The sequence below is a fragment of the Drosophila mauritiana genome, chromosome 2R (assembly GCF_004382145.1).
Source record: "Drosophila mauritiana strain mau12 chromosome 2R, ASM438214v1, whole genome shotgun sequence".
Taxonomy (NCBI): Eukaryota; Metazoa; Arthropoda; class Insecta; order Diptera; family Drosophilidae; genus Drosophila; species Drosophila mauritiana.
In genome coordinates, this window is record NC_046668.1 from 16179328 (window position 1) to 16200873 (window position 21546).

The 21546-nt window shown below is 42.5% G+C and overlaps 1 protein-coding gene across 11 annotated transcripts in view; it reads left to right on the forward strand.

Annotated features, from left to right (window-relative positions):
* LOC117138668 (protein grainyhead) overlaps positions 1 to 21546 on the forward strand; it is a 39159-nt gene that overhangs the window by 10240 nt on the left and 7373 nt on the right. For 2 of the 11 annotated variants that reach the window (XM_033300906.1, XM_033300909.1), the window contains exons 3-9: positions 8419 to 8827; positions 14432 to 14626; positions 14693 to 15304; positions 15604 to 15827; positions 15994 to 16156; positions 18201 to 18312; positions 18867 to 18961. In XM_033300906.1, the coding sequence (XP_033156797.1) occupies positions 8419 to 8827; positions 14432 to 14626; positions 14693 to 15304; positions 15604 to 15827; positions 15994 to 16156; positions 18201 to 18312; positions 18867 to 18961 (1810 nt within the window). Of the gene's footprint in view, positions 1 to 2030; positions 2265 to 4869; positions 5212 to 8418; positions 8828 to 10904; positions 11086 to 14431; positions 14627 to 14692; positions 15305 to 15603; positions 15828 to 15993; positions 16157 to 18200; positions 18313 to 18866; positions 18962 to 21546 lie in introns of those variants that run through there. The other 9 variants (XM_033300908.1, XM_033300910.1, XM_033300911.1 and 6 more) reach the window with 7 other exon arrangements.

The window sequence follows — 21546 nt, forward strand, 5'->3', positions numbered from 1 at the left end:
AGTAAAGTTTGGTTTGATTTATTGGCATCTTTATATTTTTTATATTTAATGTTGAACAAACAGCAGATGTCTATTCCATAAAATATCTCTAAATTGATAAGACGCCATTTGCATTTCCTTTCTCATACAAATTACCCTTTGACATTTAATAAAGTTATAAAAATAGAATCTCCTACGTAAATTGGAAATCGAATTTGTATTCAAGCGAAGCTTAAAGTGCAATAATATTTGATGGCCGTGAAATAAATTAATAATAATTAATGACGAAATCGTTTCGTTCCGAATTTAAACTTTGACATTTGCATACCGCAAAAGATCCCCCCAACCCATTTATGTATGTAGATCTTGTGTGAATGGAACTAACTAATTCGCATTTTCCTTAAGCTCATTCCACCTTAGTTTTGTAGCTCAGTGCTGGGACTTTTTCCTTATTGAAATGCGGAAACCCCACAAAGTGTGCGAAATGAATGCAGTTTGTGAAATTTCCATACACAAGGATAACCTTCGGGTTTTAGCCTTCTGATCGCAGTGTTCGCGGTCAATGCGCATGTCACACGCACTCACACACTCTCACCTGGATATACACATACATACATATACATATATATGTATACCCACACCCCTATATATCTTATATAGCTCTGCTTACTTTCACTTTACCCGATCATATTAAGTTTCTGAGCTGTAAAACATATTTTATCTCGTTTTTTTTTCTTTTTTTGGTTTTTTCCCCTTTTGATTTAACATTTTTTTCGCTACTCCTTTGGTTTATTTTAAGTTTTCATTTTATTTGCCATACAGTGCGTTTCGGCGGCATAGCGACACTTTTAGTGTCTCTTATCTTGCAGATAGAACGCGACTGTCACTGACGCTCAATTCACGAGCCGCCCCTCGCCCAATCTCTCCTGCTCCCCATGTTAACCCCTTGATTGACAATATTTCAATATTTTTACTGTTGTCGCCATTTCACAGCATCTGAAATCGAGGGGGTTTTGTTGAGTAAGGAAGGGGGGGGGGGGGGGGTGTCAGGCGGGGAGGGGAGCGAAGAGGAGGGGCGGCGACACAAGCCCCAAGTCACTGTCACGCATGCGCTTGCAAATGGAGCACTTTAATACCCTAACTGATACTCGGGATATATCAAAAAAGTCGAATATCTTATCAATAATAAATTTAACATTGGTTATACAACATTTTTGTTTAAAGTTCTTGATAATTTATATGTAATTTGTAAGAACATTTCATATAAGATATATATATTGATTAATATGTTGATTTATTTAACAAATTAATGAAACTAATGCTTAACTGAAGCAATACATGTTACAAATATTCATCTAGAGTCAATCAAAGAGCATTCGCAAGTCGTTGAGCTAATCAAGTTTGATTTCTCAGTTGTTGTTAGTGTCTTTTTGTTTCTTGCTTCTCATTTTATTATTATTAATATTAAAAGGTGCAACAGCGTTTGGACATTTTGATACAAAAACAAACCTGTTCACCTGCGCAGTCTACCTGCAGCAGCACAAACAACAACAGCAACAGCGACTGCAAGAGAGAGATGGCGACAGCGAGAAGGAAAGAGAGCGCCATACAGATGGTGCGAGGGAGAGCGAGAGAGGTAGATGGGGGACAACGTTGAGGAGACAAGAAAGAAACATGTTAACACAATTCAGCGTCTCGTACGCTTTCGACTGTCGCCTGTTGTTCTTGTTTTTGTTATGTTGTTGTTGCCGTTTGAGTTGTTGTTGTTCTTATTTTGTTGTCATTTTGTTGCTGTTAAATTTGTTGTTATTTTAGTCTCTCGCTCCACTCCAAAACTCTGAATTGGCGCTACAAGTTTATCGAACGCTCAAAGTGGTTTTCAGTTGATATCGAAAAGCCACAAGGTCGACAACAGCATCAAGTTTATATATATACATACATATTTATATATATATATATGTACATACACATATATATGCCTGAGCATACTTACATATGACAATATTTGTTTATATGTACTTAATGTTGTTGTTCTTTTGAAATCAGTGAAAGAACGCGCGTAATCCGCTTAAACTTAAAGCCCCTACGTATCTTTGCATCTTTCGGTTCGGTAACGCGATGAAGTGCATGGAAAAATGGTGAAGTGTTATCATCAGCTGGAGAGCTTGATCAGTGAATGATCCCTGGGATCGTAGAGTTCGGTTTTTATTAAAGTCCACCATGCAGGAAGCCACGAGCACTACGAATTATGCCCTATCATATACGGACTGGATGTCCGAGCCACGGTAGAAATGAAATGAAATTAAAGGACTAACATCGTCGACAAAGTCCATGTGCTGGCACTAAAAGATACATTTGTATATTCAACTTGAAGGATCTGATGAGTGTGTGCGTTGCTCCTACGGATTGTGTAACTTTTTATAAGCTCGAAGCGAAGCTTTCGCTCTAGGCACATACCCTGCATTCGCCGAGAGTATCTGTATCTGAACCTCTCGCGTATCTACCGCGTTTCCAATATGGCAGCGAGATGTATCTTTGTATCTCGGTGTCTGTGCAGCTCGGGCTTTCGGCTGTATCTGCTGATAATATTGTAGTAATTAATGCGATACGAATGAGAAATTTATTGCCCACGCCCGACAGCGCTGCTGGCCATCGTATTTGTACGAGCATATGCCCCGCAGATCCCGGGGCCATTTGCATAAAATATGATCATGTAAATGACACAGACCAAAAAAGAAAGATGTAAAATGGGTGGAAATAAAAGAAATGAAAAGAAAAAAAATAAGCACTGAGAAAGAAACCAACAAAGCCAGCAAGGAAAATAATGCCTTAAGAGTTGGATAATTTTCCGCGCTCTAGCGCGGTTTCCATTTCCCAATCAGAATCTTGAGAGGTTTCCCACACTCGCCGATCGGTCGGTCGGTCGGTCGGTCAGAAAGGCGAACAGATGGCACAAGGATGCGGCGAAGGGACACGAATTAATGGACCTCGTTTCTATATCTGTTATTATTGTTTGCGCCCAGACACAATCGCGATCAATCTGCAGCTTCCATGCGAAGGGGTTGAAAACTTTAGGCCCATTCGGGGCGATTTACCTAAGCCCATGTCCGCTTTTATGCAAATTACATCGCAGGACCCTCGGACCCGAGCCACGCAAAGGGGTGGTTCATCTCCGCCGGACACGGACAGCGGTCTCAATGGGCCGGAGGTGCGATGTCCAACGTTGAGAAACAATGACAATATAAAGGCGCAACGCGCATCCACTCGGCCGTGACAAATGGGCCCAAGGAAAGGGAAAAGGAAAAGGATAGGAAAGTCGTTGGACTCACTACTTGCATGTGAATCCCGAACGAATCCTTTTCAGCGTCTGTTGGCTGAAAGCATTATGCAAATCAGCTCCTTTGTTTCGCCCTCTCGGGAGAACTTTGATCGCTGGCTCGTCGTCCTTTATCTTCCTCGGACGGTGTCCGAGCAAGCTGCGTTGTCTTCTCGCCGAACCTCAGCTAATATCAATAATGATTTCCTTAACCGTTACGCTTACCTCCGCGTCCTGGGATTAGGGATATATGCATGCATAGGCTTGGGCAGCTGCCGCGGATCCTGCGAACCGGTCGGCGGCCCCGAAAGTACCCGGCGATCACCTTGCCTTGGGCCAGCACTTCCCAGGCCGCGCTGGAAGCCCCGATTCGAGGCCCGAGACCCTCCAATCGTGATTTCGCGATTCCGAGATTGCCAACGAGACCACAGCAGTCCTGCCTCCTGTTCCATTCGATTCCTCGCGATTCCTCGCGAATTCAGGTGGCAGCAAATGCGCCACAGGGTTGCCATTTAGGGTTGTGCTCCTCGGCGTTTGTTGTGTTTTTGTTTTCGCCAAACTGCTCGCTACTTGTTGCACAATTGGACCGCTCGACGGGAGTTGCCAAAGAGGCGGACGAGTGGCCGAGGTGTTGGCCTAATCACGGGTTCGCAATCCATGCACTTAGCTAAAAAAAATTGAGGAAAATGTTATGAAATCGAAGGATTCGAATGGGTAGTACCTTGAGAATTAGAGGGTAACATAATGGAAGTAATCTTTATTCTATTGTGATTATCAAATTATAAACTTAAAATTTTTGATTTTTCTCAATATGAATTCATCTTTCCAATTTCTTAACTGTTGTATTGATGGGTATTGCCCATCAATTTTGTTAGCATACTTTTGGCAAACGAAGTGTAATGGTTTGAAACTTCAGTTTGCGCCTGATAAAATGTCTTGCTTAAATTTCCTAATGTAAGTCATGTTTTTAATGAGATTTGGATTTAATAGTATTTATAAATCCATTAAAGTCGTAACCACTTCCTTTTCCTATTGCATAAACGTGCAAAAGCCGAGTATACCCCGTGCATTCTGCCAGTACCGGGTGTGAAAAAAAAGCTTCATGGGAAATAAATAATTAGTGAATAACTGCTGCGGACCACTTGCAGAGTACAGGGGCGGCTGTGAAGGGGGGTCCACCGGCGTCCAGGGGCGGGGCAAAGTGTTAACTAAAAATTGACGCTTTTTTTCGGCCCCTGCTCTTTGTTTTTTTTGTATTTCTTTCTGTCTTTTATTTGATGGCGCTAATAGCGCTAAACGAATCAATTCCGATGCCGAAAGCAGTAAAAAGTTGCCGCAAAACTTACAAATCCGTAACTGAGACGCACACACAAAAGCATAAACACACACACCGATCGATATTATCGGACGCACCTGGCCCGAAATTGATTATGTAAATAGTAAATAAATAGAAATGGAAATGCTAATGATGCTGGATTGCCAAAAACTAAATGCACGCACATGGGCGTTGTCGGCGAGCATCTCATTTTCTGCCACGCCCAGTTTGAATTTTAAAAACCCCCCTCGCAATACAGGCGAGGCTTCAACTTGGACTCACTGCACGCGGGGCACGTGGAAAGCGATACCCAGCAGCAGCAGCACCACCAGCAGCTACTCCATCACTACTACAGCCCAGGTGATCAGGTCAAGGATCAGGGATTGGGTTTGCCCCTGAGCCACCAGCAGGATCACCATGGTCACCAACTCACGGCTGCGGGTTTGATGCAGGCCGTTGCCGCGGAGATCCAGCTGAACGAGGATCAGGAGCAACTGCATCCGACTGCCTCCCAAAATAGTCCTTATCCCATCTATAGCTACTATCGCAGCGAAGGCGAAAGGGCGAACAATGGTTCTCCCGGTGCCGATCTGCCCTGGAGGTAAGTCTCCAGCTTGGATTCGAGCAAATCCTGTTTCGTTTTCGAAATCAATCTCGGTTTGCTCTATTTGATTTTATTTTGATGAGATAATACCATTTGCCAAAACCGTATTCATTCATCAATAAAACATGGGCGCTCTTTTAAAATGTTATAATTTAATTTGGCATAAAAACTGGTTTTTGCCTGTAGATAGTTTAGATATTTTAACTGAGCAAAGTCAATATTGAATTTTACTTTTACACAATGTTGCACTACATTAAGTAATTAAGTAAAAACATAATTTTATTTGATAAGAACGTTAAGAAATTTGAGTTTTGAGAGAATTTCCATCATTATCACTATCATTTGTAATTAAGGTTTTAAAATCTGTATTTTTACAATATTTCCCAACACTATGCGTTTAGAAAAATATTCGTTTTCTGGCGAAAATGCTGTTGCTTTTTAAGTGCAGCGTTTATGAACTTCGTGGAAATGCGCAAAAAAAGCGCGGCACGTTGCCTCAGCTGGGGTTATGAAACCCGAGTCCAAGCCCAAAACCCAAACCCAAGCCCACATGGATCGCTGGTGAGTTCTGTGCCTCGGATTCGTTTTATGGAGCCGTGATGAAACCGTAACCGTAGTTCGGCCGGGGGCCTGGAAAAGGTCGCGCGTCTCGGCACTTGGCTTAGAAACACAATTAAAGGCCGAAAGACGGCGGACGAGATATGGGCAGCACTTTGGCTATCTAATAAATGTGCGACTCAGTTCGCTTCCCCATATCCGCTACGTGATTTACACGGCCTGACCCTAAAAAGCGGAATAACATCGCTCACATATCGCATTACGAAAAAAAAAAAGAAAAGAGGGAAAAATGTTATAACGCGGGCAATCCGAGTGTCATTTTTAATAGCGAAAATGTTCTGCAGAACATAAAAACAAAAACATTTCTTATTTTTTTTTTTGTTTTTTGTGTCCATGTCGATGTCCGTTTTGCTGTTTGTCTCTTTTTATATGTACGCTTTCAGTCTGAGAAGCCAGAAAACAACTTCGGGTGAAAAACCGGGACACCGGGCACGAGGGAGACAAGTGCCACAAAATGGGGCAAGCGATCGCAATCGCAGGCAGCGTTGTCAACTTGAGCAATGCCAAAAAAAAAAGGAAAAAAACCCAAATGAAACCTCGAAATGATACTGGTAAAAAAAAAAGAGCAAAAGAACCGAATGGAAATGAGCAGACAGCGCTGAAATATCTTGCAACAGCTGCTAACGGAAGAACACACAGATACACACTCCCAGCAGAATTCGTATCTGTGTGAGCCAAGGTGTGGCGCAATTTCAGTAACGCTCGGAATTTGCATATATGCAATCAATATCTATGCACAAATTAAGACAAATTGTCGAAAAGCCTGCTGAAAATCGGGCATATCTGATGGATTCGTATAAACACTATTACGCAGATTGCTCAATTGGGCACATCGAATGGAGCTAAATTGGCAAATATATTATTATTTAGATATAGATCTGAAGGAGCGTAATAGAATTTAAGAAAATCAAAGCAAAGGAACCCATAATGTAGGTGATAAATGTTAAATACATATACTTAACTATCAGCTATTTAGTAAATAAATTCTAGAACAGGAGTCAAGAATGAAATGATCAAAACAAAGCAGAATAATCAATCAACGAGTAACCAGTTCCAGAACCAGAATCCAGATATTTATAAGAAAGTAGCCGGTCAAATCAGATCAGTTCTGGTCCCTTCCATCTGTGAATGAATTTAGGAACATTTTAAAGTTGGTCCAAAAATTAGTTTGGTACTTCAAAAAAAGACTTTTCAAAACCAAATATGTTGGAAATCTTTGAAATAGCCAAAATATCTTACAGGATAAGCTTGAAAACGTACTATACCTATGTATCTTTGCACGGCAAACCAACCGCCATCTTATTCAGGAATCCTTATGAATATGTTATTGAATATTGTTTACCTGAAAAGGCGCTCATTCGCAAATCTCCCCACTTTGCTGCACAATTGACACAAAAATGTGTCGGTTGGCCTTTTTTCGCTGGTCAAAGGGCGGGGTTTCCCTCAAAAGAGCTTTAATTGTGCCTGAAAACTTGGTGGAAATAATTCCACAATCGAATCCGGTTTTCCAGCTGCCAGGACTTTTGGTTTAGTTTGGTTTGTTGTGTTTTGTTTTGTTTGCTTGTTTGCTTGACCTTGTTGCGAGGAGTGCCGTCTCCCTCTAAGGCCATCTTCCCTCCCCCTTTTGGTTTTATTTTTTCTTTTTTTGGATTTAGCCCCCTCGGTTGGCTGTAAGAATGCCAAAAGTTATCCATATTCGATTATCACAGACCGCGACAGGCATCATCGCAGCTAATTTACGACTCTTCCTAGAGTTGTCGGCGATAAAGCGATAAGAGATCGAATCGAAGGGGCAAGTAAGTCATGGGGGATGCCGCTAACTAACCCCCCTTGCCACCCACCCCCCTTGGCCGATTGTATTCGTTGCCAACTCGAGCTGGATGCTGGCCAAAAGCAGTTGTTGATTTTGATGCCGATGTTGCTGGTGGTTGTGCCAGGTTTTTCTGTCTGGTTTTTTCTTTTTCTTATTTTTTGTTTTTTGTTTTTCTTCCCGCTCGTGTGTATTTTTGTGCTTTTTTTCTTTTCCTTTTTTTTTTGCACTTGCTGCAGGCTGGATTCTGGTTTATGGTGGCTGGTTGTTGCCCCGATTGCTCCCATTTGGGCGGGCATCCAGGTTTTGTGAGCAGCGCACAGGTGTCTCCGGCTCCGGTGAATGAAATTAGCCTTGCCTCGCTGTTTGCGGCTTGATTGCATGATTGCCCAGGTGATTGGCGAGCGCGGGTTTGATTGATAAGCAGCCTAATGGAGTTATTCCATTTGTGGGGGTGTCGGAATATGCCAGGCACTTGGGATATATCTTTCTTACTAGATAGTTTATCTGTTATAAGGGGCTATTACCTTAAATTGGATTATTGTTGTATGTGAACTCTTTAAAAAGTTACTCTATATTGTGTAGATGCTGGCTCTATAAAGACACCAGTCTTTAAACTATTTTTATAAATTCTGGTTTGCGTGAGTTACTTTGCATACGCTGGTTAAAGTAATAATTGCACCTATTAAACACCAACTAATGCCATATATTGATCTCCCTCTCTCTCTCCATCTCTCCCTCTCTCTCTGTCTCTCTGCATCTGAATTTTTGAACAGCAGTGGAAAGCTCAATGGCCAGACCACACCTATCGATGTCTCTGGCCTATCGCAAAATGAGATTCAAGGCTTTCTGCTCGGCTCACACCCCTCGTCATCGGCGACGGTCAGCACAACCGGCGTTGTCTCCACGACAACGATCTCGCATCACCAGCAGCAGCAGCAGCAGCAACAGCAACAGCAGCAGCAGCAGCAACACCAGCAGCAGCAGCAGCAACATCCCGGCGACATTGTTAGTGCCGCTGGCGTGGGGAGCACGGGCTCCATTGTCTCCTCTGCGGCGCAACAGCAGCAGCAGCAACTAATTAGCATCAAACGAGAGCCCGAAGACTTGCGCAAGGATCCCAAGAATGGCAACATTGCCGGTGCAGCAACAGCAAATGGACCCGGATCGGTCATAACGCAGAAGGTAGGCCAACAAAACATATTAAAAACAATGCATCCTTAAGAACTATTAATGAGGAAAAGCAAAACGGCAATGAAAGATAGTTTTTCGAATGCTGAGTCCTCTCAGCTGGAAGCTCTCTTATGAATACAAAAAGTTAATGGACACGCACGCAAATTTCAATTTAGAAGCAAGCACTTCTACACAGGAAAAAAACTTAATAATACATTACCAAATTCTTGCAGTGTTTTTAAGCAAGAATATACATACTTTTTATCATTTTATAGATTTCTTATTTTAAGCATTGAAAGGATTTTGAATTGATTCCTACAATTGAAAGCGAATCTTATAAACATATATTTTTTCCCAGTTTGGTATACAACATATAAAAAGAAAAGATGTTTTATTATCTCTTTTTTTCGGTGCAATAAGCAAACCGATTAATTTCTATATTATTTATCAGCCACGATTAAGAAAAGTGGAGGTCCAAGTGACATATGACAATTAGTATACATTCTTGATATAACTCATAGTATCTTTTCTCTCCGTGTACATTGCATGCTGTATGCAATATAAATTTGTATTTGCGGATAAGCTTTGGCTTAGATCGGCAGTCCATGCGATCTCATTCCGAATGCCATTCCGAGACCCATTCCCATAGCCATACCCATACCCATTCCCATTCCCATTCCCACTGCCCATTCACAATCATCATCAGCGGAGTGGACAACCCCAATCAGCGGCGCATCCTGTGTGCTACATCAATTAACGATCTATATTTGTAGTATCTGTTGTTGTTGCTAGCTGATGTTGCTGCTGCTGGGCGATGTAGTTGTTGCTGCCGCTGCTGTTGTCTAACAGACTTGCAATTGGTCTGTCAATTGCTGGTGTGAGTGAGCAATGAGTATTAGTGGCTGCAGCCAATACGAATCAGCGTCGTTTTTGTTGTCGTGCCGTCGTCGTCGTCGTTTGCTCGTTCGGTTCTATTGAAACAGCGGCAGCAACAACAAGAACAACAACAGCAACAACAACTATGTACGCGAGCAACAACAACAATGAGCCTTTGCTGCTGCCAATGCACGGTGAACTGTTATACGCTCGCACGCTGTTATACGATCGTATGTGTGCGTACGTGATTTGTATGGTGCTCTCGCTCGCGCACAGGTCGCGATACATAGCCCCATCGCAGTCACACATCGAACCACTTCCTTTGCGCGAGTTCGAGTTGCAAGTTGCAAGCGGACTGGTTGGAAGGCACTTTATTACACTCCCGTCGAACACACACGCAAAGAAAAAAGGAACAACCATAATTAAATGGGAAATTGCAGTAGCGAACTCTGGGCGACAATCGGTAGCGATAAGTGTGCACTTCCGGCGGTTCGCCTTCCTTTTCCTTCGACCTGGCTGCGATTTGGCACAATAAGTGCGGCAAGTGCAACTACAGTCGAACTTCTGTATGGCAAAACCATTTAAATTCAATTTATTACAAAACTAAGCAAAAATTTAGCTTGAAAAGTTCTTAACGGTATTCTATTGAATTTAGAAAAATACCATTTGGTTCTTTTTAAAATAAACTCTCTTTCGAATTATCAAAGTATAAGAAACTATTTTCCAAACTACGTTAGAGTTAACGATATCGTTTTAAACGCATTGTTAAATATCTTGGAATAGGATCATAAGCATACTATTATTTTTTTTAACTTTTACTAGCTAGAAACATATATAAATATGTATATACATATATAATATGATTTAGTCATGAGAGTGAGATTCGAAGAACCCACTCCTATGAATAAGCCGTCTTAGTTATGGACAGTTCGAGTTAAGGAAGTCCGACGTTATGCAGCAAGTGCAGCTATTTTTTAATATTGCTATGCCGCCGCAGCTGCAACGCCCTGTCCGGCCCCTCCTTGTCGCTCCCGTTGAGAATATTGCGACAGGCGCGGATTCCAACCATTTTGAACTGATATGAGAGACGGCCGAGGTGTGCGCATGTGCGCGTGTGTGCGTGTGTATCTGTGTTCCAACTGGCCGACGCAACAACTGCGGATCGCCGACTGGCGACGTCGCAGCGGCTGTCATACCTGGCAGCGATCGGCGGCCTTTAGTCAGTCGTATCACGCTGTCGGAGTAGGATCGTATCGCTTTCGAATCCGATTCCGTAATAGCCGTTCGCTATTTTCCTCGCCGCGATCCGTAACACCACGTAGATTGTAACCGAAAACCGATCGATCGGAGGGGATCCAAAACGAAATACAACAACAACAAAATAGACAGTGAGTGTGAGTGATACCGATATCGAATACCGAGTACCTTTTTGCCTGGAATGTGGGCAGTAGTGCAATATTCTGTGGCATATCAATAACGCCAATCCACCTGCGAGTCAAATCTAAACCATGAATCAAACAACAACAGCGCACGCGCAGCAGCAGCACAGCAACAAAAACAGCACGGCAGCAGCAACAACAACTTCACAGCAGCAGCACAGAGCAGTTGCAGCAACAACAACATTGTGTGGGCGCAACGCGTTGCCTTTCAACACCCACGCTGCGAACAAGTTCGCTGCCTAAGTCTTTTGTTTGGCGCGCATTTGTTAAGGCCAAGAATCGAATATTAGAGGGTGGGTGGGCAAGAGTGCGGCTTATAAAATTCATTGAGCAGAACCCAGCGCGGCTTAATTGCCGTCTCCGTTTTTATTGGGCATTAATTTGCTTGCCAGCGAAAAACAAAACAGCAAAAAAATACGCATATAAATATTAAATTGCCTGAGTCGGTGCACAATTTGCATGCACTCTAATTTATTGTGCATTTGTTGCATTGACAGTTAATTATTCTTAATATTTGTCTTATTAATTTACATACACACAGTCGCCATAGTTTAAAGTCTAAGGTTTCGCCAGCTTAATTTATGATCGAGAATCGGAAAACATATCAATTTTGTACTCTTGGCAATTTATTTATTGCTGCTCCCCAGGCACCGGAAAGTGTAATCATTAGACTCTGGCATTTAGATCGTGGATTAGCGAAACAACTCTCTCTCTCTATCATTGCTCTATATAAATAGGTAGAGATATATCGCCACATCCAATTGCCTCATCGGTTGCCTTTCTAATTGCCCCAAATCCAAATCTTATCAGTTGTTTAGAGCATTCGGCGGATTTCCCCTTTTAGGATCGAATCGAAAAGCCAAACAATGTATACAGTTTCTCTAAATAATTTCCGATTTCTCATTTAGTTCGGAGAATTTCCTTAATTTCCCAAAATGAATCATACGATATTTGGAGTGAGTCAACAAACAAAAATTGTTCCTGAACTCCCAATAAAATAAATATCTTTAATAACAAAAATCAATAGATATTTCCCATTTTCCTTTATCAAAATACAAGCGATTAAGATTCAAAGAATCAGAAACGTAATGCAAAGCGCTAAAAACCGGAAAGCGTTATTAATAATAATTCAATTATTAATGGAAAGCCTACATGATGTAACAAGTTAATTGTACAGACAATGATCCAACAAACAGATTGATAAATTAGACAGGCAGATGGGACTTTCAAAGGAAAAACAATCCGAATAAATTCGAATACCTAATAACTAATTGATACAATGTCTTCAATTTAATAGGTTTCGTCTATCAATAACTGAATGCTCTCTCAACGGAAGTTTTAGCATCAAGCAAATAATTCGAAAACAACCTTGAAGGTTTATTGCTCTTATTAAGACTTGAACTGAAATTAAGTTCCAGCATCTAGTAAATTTCCAACAAAAGTGAGCACTTTTCGAGGGCTGTTAGTCACGGGTTTTCCTTACCGAGAACCACAATTACAACATCAAGGAACCATTAAAAAATATTTTATGAATGCAAAACAATTTTTTTTTGTTCGCATCCATATATGAAGATGTTTTTTGTTTTTCTCGGCTTTTCGTTCACTTTATTTCCGAGAATTAACGATATTCATAAAACTCGGGCCGCAGAAGAAAAAAGTTTCACTTTTTATCATTCCAAAAGGCATTAAAATAGTTAATTGGCTTTATTTAAATATTTTGTTATTTTTGCCTTTGTCTCGCTACTTGTTGTTGCTTGATTTTGGTGTTTTTTTTATTCCTTCCTCATACATAAATATGTGCCAGAATCGTTTGTCGCTGGTCGCTACTTAGCATAATTCTAAAAGCCCAGCTCCGCACGGCTCATAACCGATAGCTGAGTTATACCACATAGCCGCCAATATGGCCAAAGCTAAAGCTGATGTTGACAACAACAAAGGCTAAAGATTCGGATGCGATTGAGTCCGAGACACACGCACCACAAAAGCCAAAAGTTAAAAAACCAAAAGCCGAAAGATCGAAAGACCGAAAGACCGAAAATCCGACTAACCAACAGCAACAAAGTATCTTTGTCTCCGTGTCTCTGCTCTGGCGGATCGATCGTCGATCGGATTCGTCAAGGCCTTTTCTGACGTTGCACGTTAAAAGTTTAAAATGCAAATTGATTTCGATGAACAAATTTAATTAGCTCGCAGCTAGAATCTTTTACTGATGCTAAATTATACAAGAGACTTCAACCACAACGAATAAAAAAAATGGAATCCGAAAAATCACAGACGCAGACACAAAAACCTCCGTATAAATTTAAATCAGTCAGACTGACAGTCAGGCAGGCATACACACACAAAAGCTAACCGAAATAATCAAAGTAAAGACCATAAATTATTACAAGGGTTCTGCGCCTGTGTGTCGAGATGGCCAAAAGTGTAACAAAAATTACCCCAAAAAGTTGTGGCCCAAACGCTGTCAACCGGTTTCGATCAAAGGCCAGCCAAATAGTGACGTCTTTCGGCTGGACCTGTGTCTCTCTTGGGGGTTTCACTTTCTTTAGACCAAAGGCAATCAGCAGTTCGTTGCTAATTTCAATCTTAGACCCCCCGATATCTATATATATAGATATACATGTATGTATATATAGAAAAAGACATGGATTGACCACACTTTGCTCTGTATTACCTCATTTAGCTTCGTGCGTTTGTCTCCAAAAACGTTTGACATTTTCGGGCGGCCAATAAAAAAAAAAAACAATGATAATTAACATATGCATATAGTCATATATATATATATATATTTCAAACCGTATATACATGTGCCGTATATAAATGTTGATTTTTTCGCGCTTTTTTTCTGTATATTTTTTAATTGGTTTCTTTCCACTCGACGACAACAACGAAGACGGCGACTGTTTCATTTCGTTTTCGTATATAGCATTTTTTTTTTGTGTTTATAGCCTTTTATTATAAACTGTACTTGTTGACGTTATATTCAATAAGCTGCTGGCTGCTGTTGTTGTATGAATCATGGCTGAAAGAAAAATCCACATCATGGCCCAAAAGAACGCACGCACAATTTTGTCACCTCGTTTTCTGGGGTTTCTGTGCGACCTTCTGTCTATAAACAACAACGATCAATCATCAATCATTGGTCTTTTGGACTATTAGCCACAATGACAGAATATCTTGGAATCTCGGTGGATTCCTGATCAATCGATCATTTCCTTAGCCACCGTTTCTCAATCAGACCTTAGCTTTAAGTGACTCAAGCTAAAAACCCCAACCCAACAAACACACACCTTTCCCGCAGATCTTGCACGTGGATGCACCAACGGCAAGTGAAGCTGATAGGCCCAGCACACCCAGCAGCAGCAGCACCAGCACCGAAAACACTGAATCGGACACACAGTCAGTATCAGGATCAGAATCAGGATCGCCGGGAGCCAGGACCACAGCCACACTAGAGATGTATGCAACCACGGGCGGCACACAGATCTACCTACAGGTGAGAACTCTCAGTGAGGCGAGCGAGCGAGTTAGTGCCATGTGTGACCCAACCAACCACCTGCAGACCTCACATCCCAGCACGGCGAGCGGAGCGGGCGGCGGCGCCGGACCCGCTGGAGCCGCCGGCGGCGGCGGTGTGTCCATGCAGGCGCAAAGTCCCAGTCCGGGTCCCTATATCACGGCCAATGACTATGGCATGTACACGGCCAGTCGCCTGCCACCAGGTCCCCCGCCCACCAGCACCACCACGTTCATAGCGGAGCCCTCCTACTATCGGGAATACTTTGCGCCGGACGGCCAGGGTGGCTATGTGCCGGCCAGCACGAGGTCCTTGTACGGCGACGTGGACGTATCCGTATCTCAGCCCGGCGGAGTGGTCACCTATGAGGGCCGCTTCGCCGGCAGCGTTCCCCCGCCCGCCACCACCACCGTGCTAACCAGCGTGCACCACCACCAGCAACAGCAGCAGCAGCAACAACAGCAGCAGCAACACCAGCAGCAACAGCACCACCAGCAGCAACAGCACCATTCGCAGGATGGCAAGAGCAACGGCGGAGCCACGCCACTCTATGCCAAAGCCATCACGGCGGCGGGTCTAACGGTGGATCTGCCAAGTCCGGATTCGGGCATTGGCACGGATGCCATCACACCGCGGGATCAGACCAATATCCAACAGGTATACCCCTCGATAGAATCCCAAATGTGACACAATCAAAACAAAGTAGTGCTGTTTGATAATGCGTTGCGTGTCCATTAAAACCATAACTTAGAGGTAGTGTGTTGTACATAACACTAAATCAGATAAGAATCGCATTTGAGTAGATTTGTAGCCAAATAGTAGAGTGTTTGTCGAAAGCGTGACGTGTCCATTAAACCCTAGTAAACGTAAAGGTAGTCGTTTGTATCTTATATAATCTAATAAGTGCTTGTCATAACATATTTCTATATAATTCTAAAATGTTTCCTTCCAAACAGTCCTTCGATTACACGGAATTGTGCCAGCCGGGCACGCTGATCGATGCCAATGGCAGCATACCCGTCAGCGTGAACAGCATCCAGCAGAGGACGGTGGTCCATGGCAGCCAGAACAGCCCAACCACATCGCTGGTGGACACCAGCACCAATGGATCCACGCGATCGCGGCCCTGGCACGACTTTGGACGCCAGAATGATGCCGACAAAATACAAATACCAAAAATGTAAGTCATTTGAAGATCCTTAAATAACTAATAACTTCTGCAGAAGGAGAACCTTTCACTTAACCAAATCATTTTGAATTTATCTTACAAAAAGATTTGTTCATTCAAAATTGTTACTTGAATAATCAATATCATACTTGAATTCTAACCAAATACAACCCGATAGCTTCACAAACGTGGGCTTCCGATATCACCTGGAGAGCCCCATCAGCTCATCGCAGAGGCGCGAGGACGATCGCATCACCTACATCAACAAGGGTCAGTTCTACGGAATAACGCTGGAGTATGTGCACGATGCGGAAAAGCCCATCAAGAACACCACCGTCAAGGTAGGATCCAAATCTATATGATTAGATATATGTAGGTTGTGGGAAGGGGGAGGGGAGCTTTGTCAATCAAGTTCATGCTGCTTGTTTTCCATTCTTTGGTGTGTTTTGTTTATGCCATCAACACCACATGAACACACGAACACATGAACAGAGAAAATGGAAAATTGTGCCCCTGGGGCAACCCTTCGTTACCAGGGTGATTTGTCAGGGAATCTGTGCCGGCGTCTTCAGCGGGGATCTTTAGTGGATAGTGGTCCTACCCCGAGGTGCGATCGCCACCCCTTTGCTCAATTACACCCATCCCATATCCTGCCGCTCAGGAGCACGGCGCAATGATAAATGATAGTGAGAATGCGAGTGCGATCCCTAGATGAGAATTTGAATATTCCGTTCAATGCAAATTGCCGGCAGACTCGCTCGTCTTTCACGACCAATGTTTGTTCAGGACGATCGCTCAAGGAGTAGGAGCAAGGAGCAAGGAGCAGGAGCCGTACCAGGACAATACCCGTCAACATCATCAATCAGATAAGCTTAAATGACGTCTGAAGATGCAAATGCAAATTGAAAACTGAACCGTTGAGAGCCGAAGAATGACATCAAAGTTACAGTTGAAAGTGGTAAATGGGTTGAGGAAATGGCCGGAGGAAACGGGAAGCGGAACTTGAGGCTAAGTAAACAACAATTGGAATTGAAGGCATCCGAATACGAATCTGAATCCGAATCCGAGTCCTAGTCATTTGCATACGCAAAGAGTGCGATAAAAAAAAAAGGAAAGAAGCATGAATAAGAAACGAAACTTGCAACAAAAACTTCAAGAAACGTAGCCAAATGAAACGCAGAGATCTTCAGATACGAGCTTAACCTTCCCTGCGCTACTCAAGTTCTCGGTCAGGTCGGATTACCATAAAAGTGCCATATTTTGCAAGGCTCGACAAAAAAGTGTCAAAATTAATTTACGAGTTTATTTGTTTAGAGCTGCGCGCCCTTTCCACCCGAAATCGGACAACTTCCCAACACTTTTGGGCATTTGCATAACGCAATCTAACGGGGAAAACTGATCCAAGAAAAATGTGAAACGAATCGGGAGAAAAAACTGAGTATAATTTACGAGCTGATTAGCCCATGAATATGTAAAAACTTACACAGTCCCGAAGAAAACACACAAAAATATTTATGCAGTAATCAGCTAAATCCCCGACTGCTCAAGAAATTGATGATCCTTTCGGGGGTTGCTTGCTATTTCGAAACTGTTTCCTTGCCTCGGTTTTTTTTATCTTCTGATTTTGGAAGGAAACTCTTTGGCTATCTCTGTGCGCATCCTTAATTATTCAAAATGTAAAAAATAGACACAAAATAATAGACAAAATATGCAAATGCTGGGAAAACAATAGAGCCTCGATGAGCAGAAGAAACCAAATGAGTTGGACGTTTTTCTGCTAAATCGAATTCGTCCTTTTGTCCTCGCCGGGCCTAATCCTTTTGACTTTTCAAAGGCGTAGGGTGCGATCCGCCGAGTTGTGAGTTGAGTGTCACAACGCATATATGTCAGAGCAATGAACCCGGGCAAGGAGCCACCCATCCTTGGGATAGTATAAACGGATTAGGACCATGTCTGGCAAAAATCAACGCAGGACATGGCCTTTCCTCACAGATAAGGATCAACAACTCTCGCCCAAGATCGCTTTCCAGATCAGGATAGTGAACTGAGCTGCCCGAGTTGCAGTACCTAGTTCTATTAGGGCTGTTTGTATTTCAGATTTACTTTTTCAATTACGAAGATATAATCGAATCTGTGAGTTTTTCTTCCGAAATCCTATAGTCACAAGGGTTATTTTACTGATTAAAATTTCAATTAGAGTAGATAAACTTGGAAAATTACTTCTAATTTAAGCAGGCAAATAAGTTGTCTAACTTAATTTTTAATACCTCCCTTTTAAACATACCATAAGTGAGATGAGTTAATTTTTAGTGTCCCCTAACTTAGTCCCGCACTTAATTTAATAACCATATTTGCTTTCCGTTCTTCCCGTTCCATCGATTTCAGAGTGTGATCATGCTAATGTTCCGCGAGGAGAAGAGTCCCGAGGATGAGATCAAGGCCTGGCAATTCTGGCACAGTCGTCAGCATTCCGTGAAGCAGAGAATCTTGGATGCAGGTGCGTAAAACCAACATGGCCTTCCCAGCCCCAATCCCCAATCCCCGATCTCCAACCTGAGCGGCGAAGTCCAGCAGCGTCGCTTGCTCGCCTGTCCATTTGTATTGTCTAGTATTTCTAGCAGTAAATTGTTGCTTTTTATTGAAAGGCCCGCAACGTTCCAGGAGAGTTATGACATTGATAAACGCGCATCGCGCGGCGGCAGCAAACTGCGCTCCGTTTGTTTGATTGCAGATAATCTCGGTGGCTATGGCCACGGCTGTGGCAACCTGTAGCCTGCAACTTGCAACATGCGGCTGCTGCGGCTGCCGCTGCCGCTGGCCCATCAAACATAACTCATTAGGCACTTGTCACTGGATGGCAACGCAGAAATTTCCTTAATTGTTAATACAAACATATTTTCCAATGTCCGAGGCTCTCGCCTCTGTTGTTTGCCCCACTCAACTCCATCCATTCCATCTCTCGCACTTCTTTTTCTGCGTCTTTAAAAACCCCGCGATCTTTCCACCCGAAACCCCCGCTGATTATCCGCTTGGACTGCTCTTCTTCTCCAGATACGAAGAACTCGGTTGGCCTCGTTGGCTGCATCGAGGAAGTGTCGCACAATGCCATCGCCGTCTACTGGAATCCGCTGGAGAGCTCCGCCAAGGTAAGTTCTGCTCATTCTAGATCTCATTTCTACGGCAATCGTAGTTATGGAATTTTTGTGTACCCTTTATCAGCAAGGGTATGCTGATTTTGTTATAAAGTTGGAATTAAGTACGACTTCTTAACGGTTCTTAACTTTGTAGTATATAAAAACAAACACATATTATATAAAAGAGAAGATTTCTTGATTTTTTATTGAATATCATATTAATATACTAAATAGTAATGAATTCTATCTAGGCTAACAATTTAAAGAATTCAACTGCTATTCCAGGGTATCTCTAGGTCTTCATCATCAACTGAATTCTTTGTGCTTTCATGTGTTTTTCCCTCCCAACCATTTTGTTTACTTTGAGCGCCGCCTCAATTAAAATGAAAAAAAAGCAAAAAAAAATTAAGCGCGACACTTTTATGAAGCAAAGTGAGATAGCAGATACCAGCAAAGTCCTCTCTATATCGTTCCATATGTATGTATGTGTGTGAGCCAAGAATTAATTTCTGATTTATTTTCAATTGCGAGTGAAACGCAAATTATTCAAACAGCGTCGCCATTGCCCCAGCCGACTGTGGCCATCCCTTTCTGGCGTCCGCCGTACGGCATTTTCCCTCTCGATCGCACTCGCAGCGAGTGTCAGTATCTTTTTGCCTCAAAAGAATAATTTATGCATTTATTTATTTATGACACTTAGTTTTAATCACTTACTCGCAAATGCTTGGAACTAAGTCTGAGTCTCCATTGCCCGGTATGAGTTCGCTTTGGAGTCCGGTGGCTAACCGCAGATCGAGCGGGCTCCCACCGCGTTTTAATTTAGCAATTATCAAGCATTTTAATCGTTGGAAAATATTTGCAATTCTATTGCATCAAGCGCCAGTAGTAAGACCAGTAAGCGAGACAGCCCTCATATTACGTATACGCCACGAGTTCGGTTGCGACTTTATCCTTTGCGATGCTCCGCCCACTTGCACAGAGAAAAAAAATGTGCCCTATTAGGCAATGAATGTCATTTGCTTAAGGGCAGTAAAATATATTCATATTTGCTACTTTTTAAAGCTAAAAATCACAAATTTAAGTGACTTACTCTGTGCTTTTCTGCTTTTTTAAATAGGTTTAGGATTGCTTAGCAATTGCCTTTACTGTTCATTTTAATTTAATGAATTAATTTTAATTAATTTAATTTTACTGTTGCCAAATTAAGCAAACCAAGGTTTTCGCAAATATTTTTCCAACTTCCATGAGTTACATAAAACTTAAATTGCTATTAATTTTTATATATAACTGCTTTCATAAAAGTCAACTTTCATTTAAAAAAATACTAAATATTTTAAATGATACTTTAATTAATAGAGTTTTCACTAAAACATTTAACTTGCGGAAACATTTTCTCCAAGTGTCCACTTAATCCATCCGAAATGCCATTCGAAAAAATGTGAAAAATATTGTGAAAAACAAATGCCAAAATCGTATTCATTTTCATTCAAGTTCAGTGACTTCTGTGTGTGCAGGCTGCCAAATTGGTCAGCAGTTATTAACTGGCTGGCCATAAGTGCATTTCCCCCCGCCGCATTTCCCCCCCCCCCTCCATCACCACCACCCCGCCCACTCGCATTTGATGGAGCTTTTTATTTACAAATTGTTTACGCGCTGAGATGTTAATCCCAGCGACATCATCGTTTTCGAGGAGAGAGAGTCGAGTCGCCTTATTTTTTATTTTATTTTTTTTTTTTTGTATCTTGGCCCGACTTGGCTCGCATAATGTCGATTTCGTTTTGTGCCGTTAGCTGCATCTGTATCTCCATCTTTGCAGGCGTGTGTGTGTGTGTGTATCTGTGAGATACTGCCTTTCCCAGCGGCAAAACTTTCGTACGCACCGACACGCAGGTGCTTCGCCCCTCGCTTTTCGCTTATATGGTACGCGCCCGCTAATTATTCACATTAAATACTGCTCGTCCACACATCTCGGTCTCTGGATGGCCGCCCGATCTTGGGATGCTGTGGAGCTGGGCTGGTGGTGGTGGCTGTTGGCTGTTGGCTGTTGGATGTGCGGCTGTGACTGCTGCACTTTTACCATTAAGATTGTTTCCTTTGGTATTTTTGCGTTGATGGATTTTCTTTTTGTTTTATTTCTTTTTTTTCTCCATTTCGAACTGTCCAACGACTGTCTGGCGAACTGAACTCAAACTACGACTTTGACTCAAACTCGGACTTGGCATGCTTAAAATGCCGCGGCACACAGTTACAGATACAGATACAGATGCATATACAGATACAGATACAAATGCGAAATGCACACACCTTGCACTGAATCGAAGTCGAACGAAAAATGAATTGGATGCGATACAAAGTCGCGGCTTCACTTGGCTTTAAGGCCCCCAGTCGCAGTCCCAGTTGCTCGGTTCCAGTTCAGGCCATCTTATTGGCCCGGTCCATGGTCCGTGGTCCATGGTCGATCCATGGTCCTCTGTGTATTGCCTTGTTATTGTCTCTCCTTCAGCTTCCATTTTTTTTCTTTCCGAGTGCGTTGGAATGTTTTAAACTGTCGTGGGCATAAAGAGGACATCGACTTAATAGAGAGAAAACAATTGCCT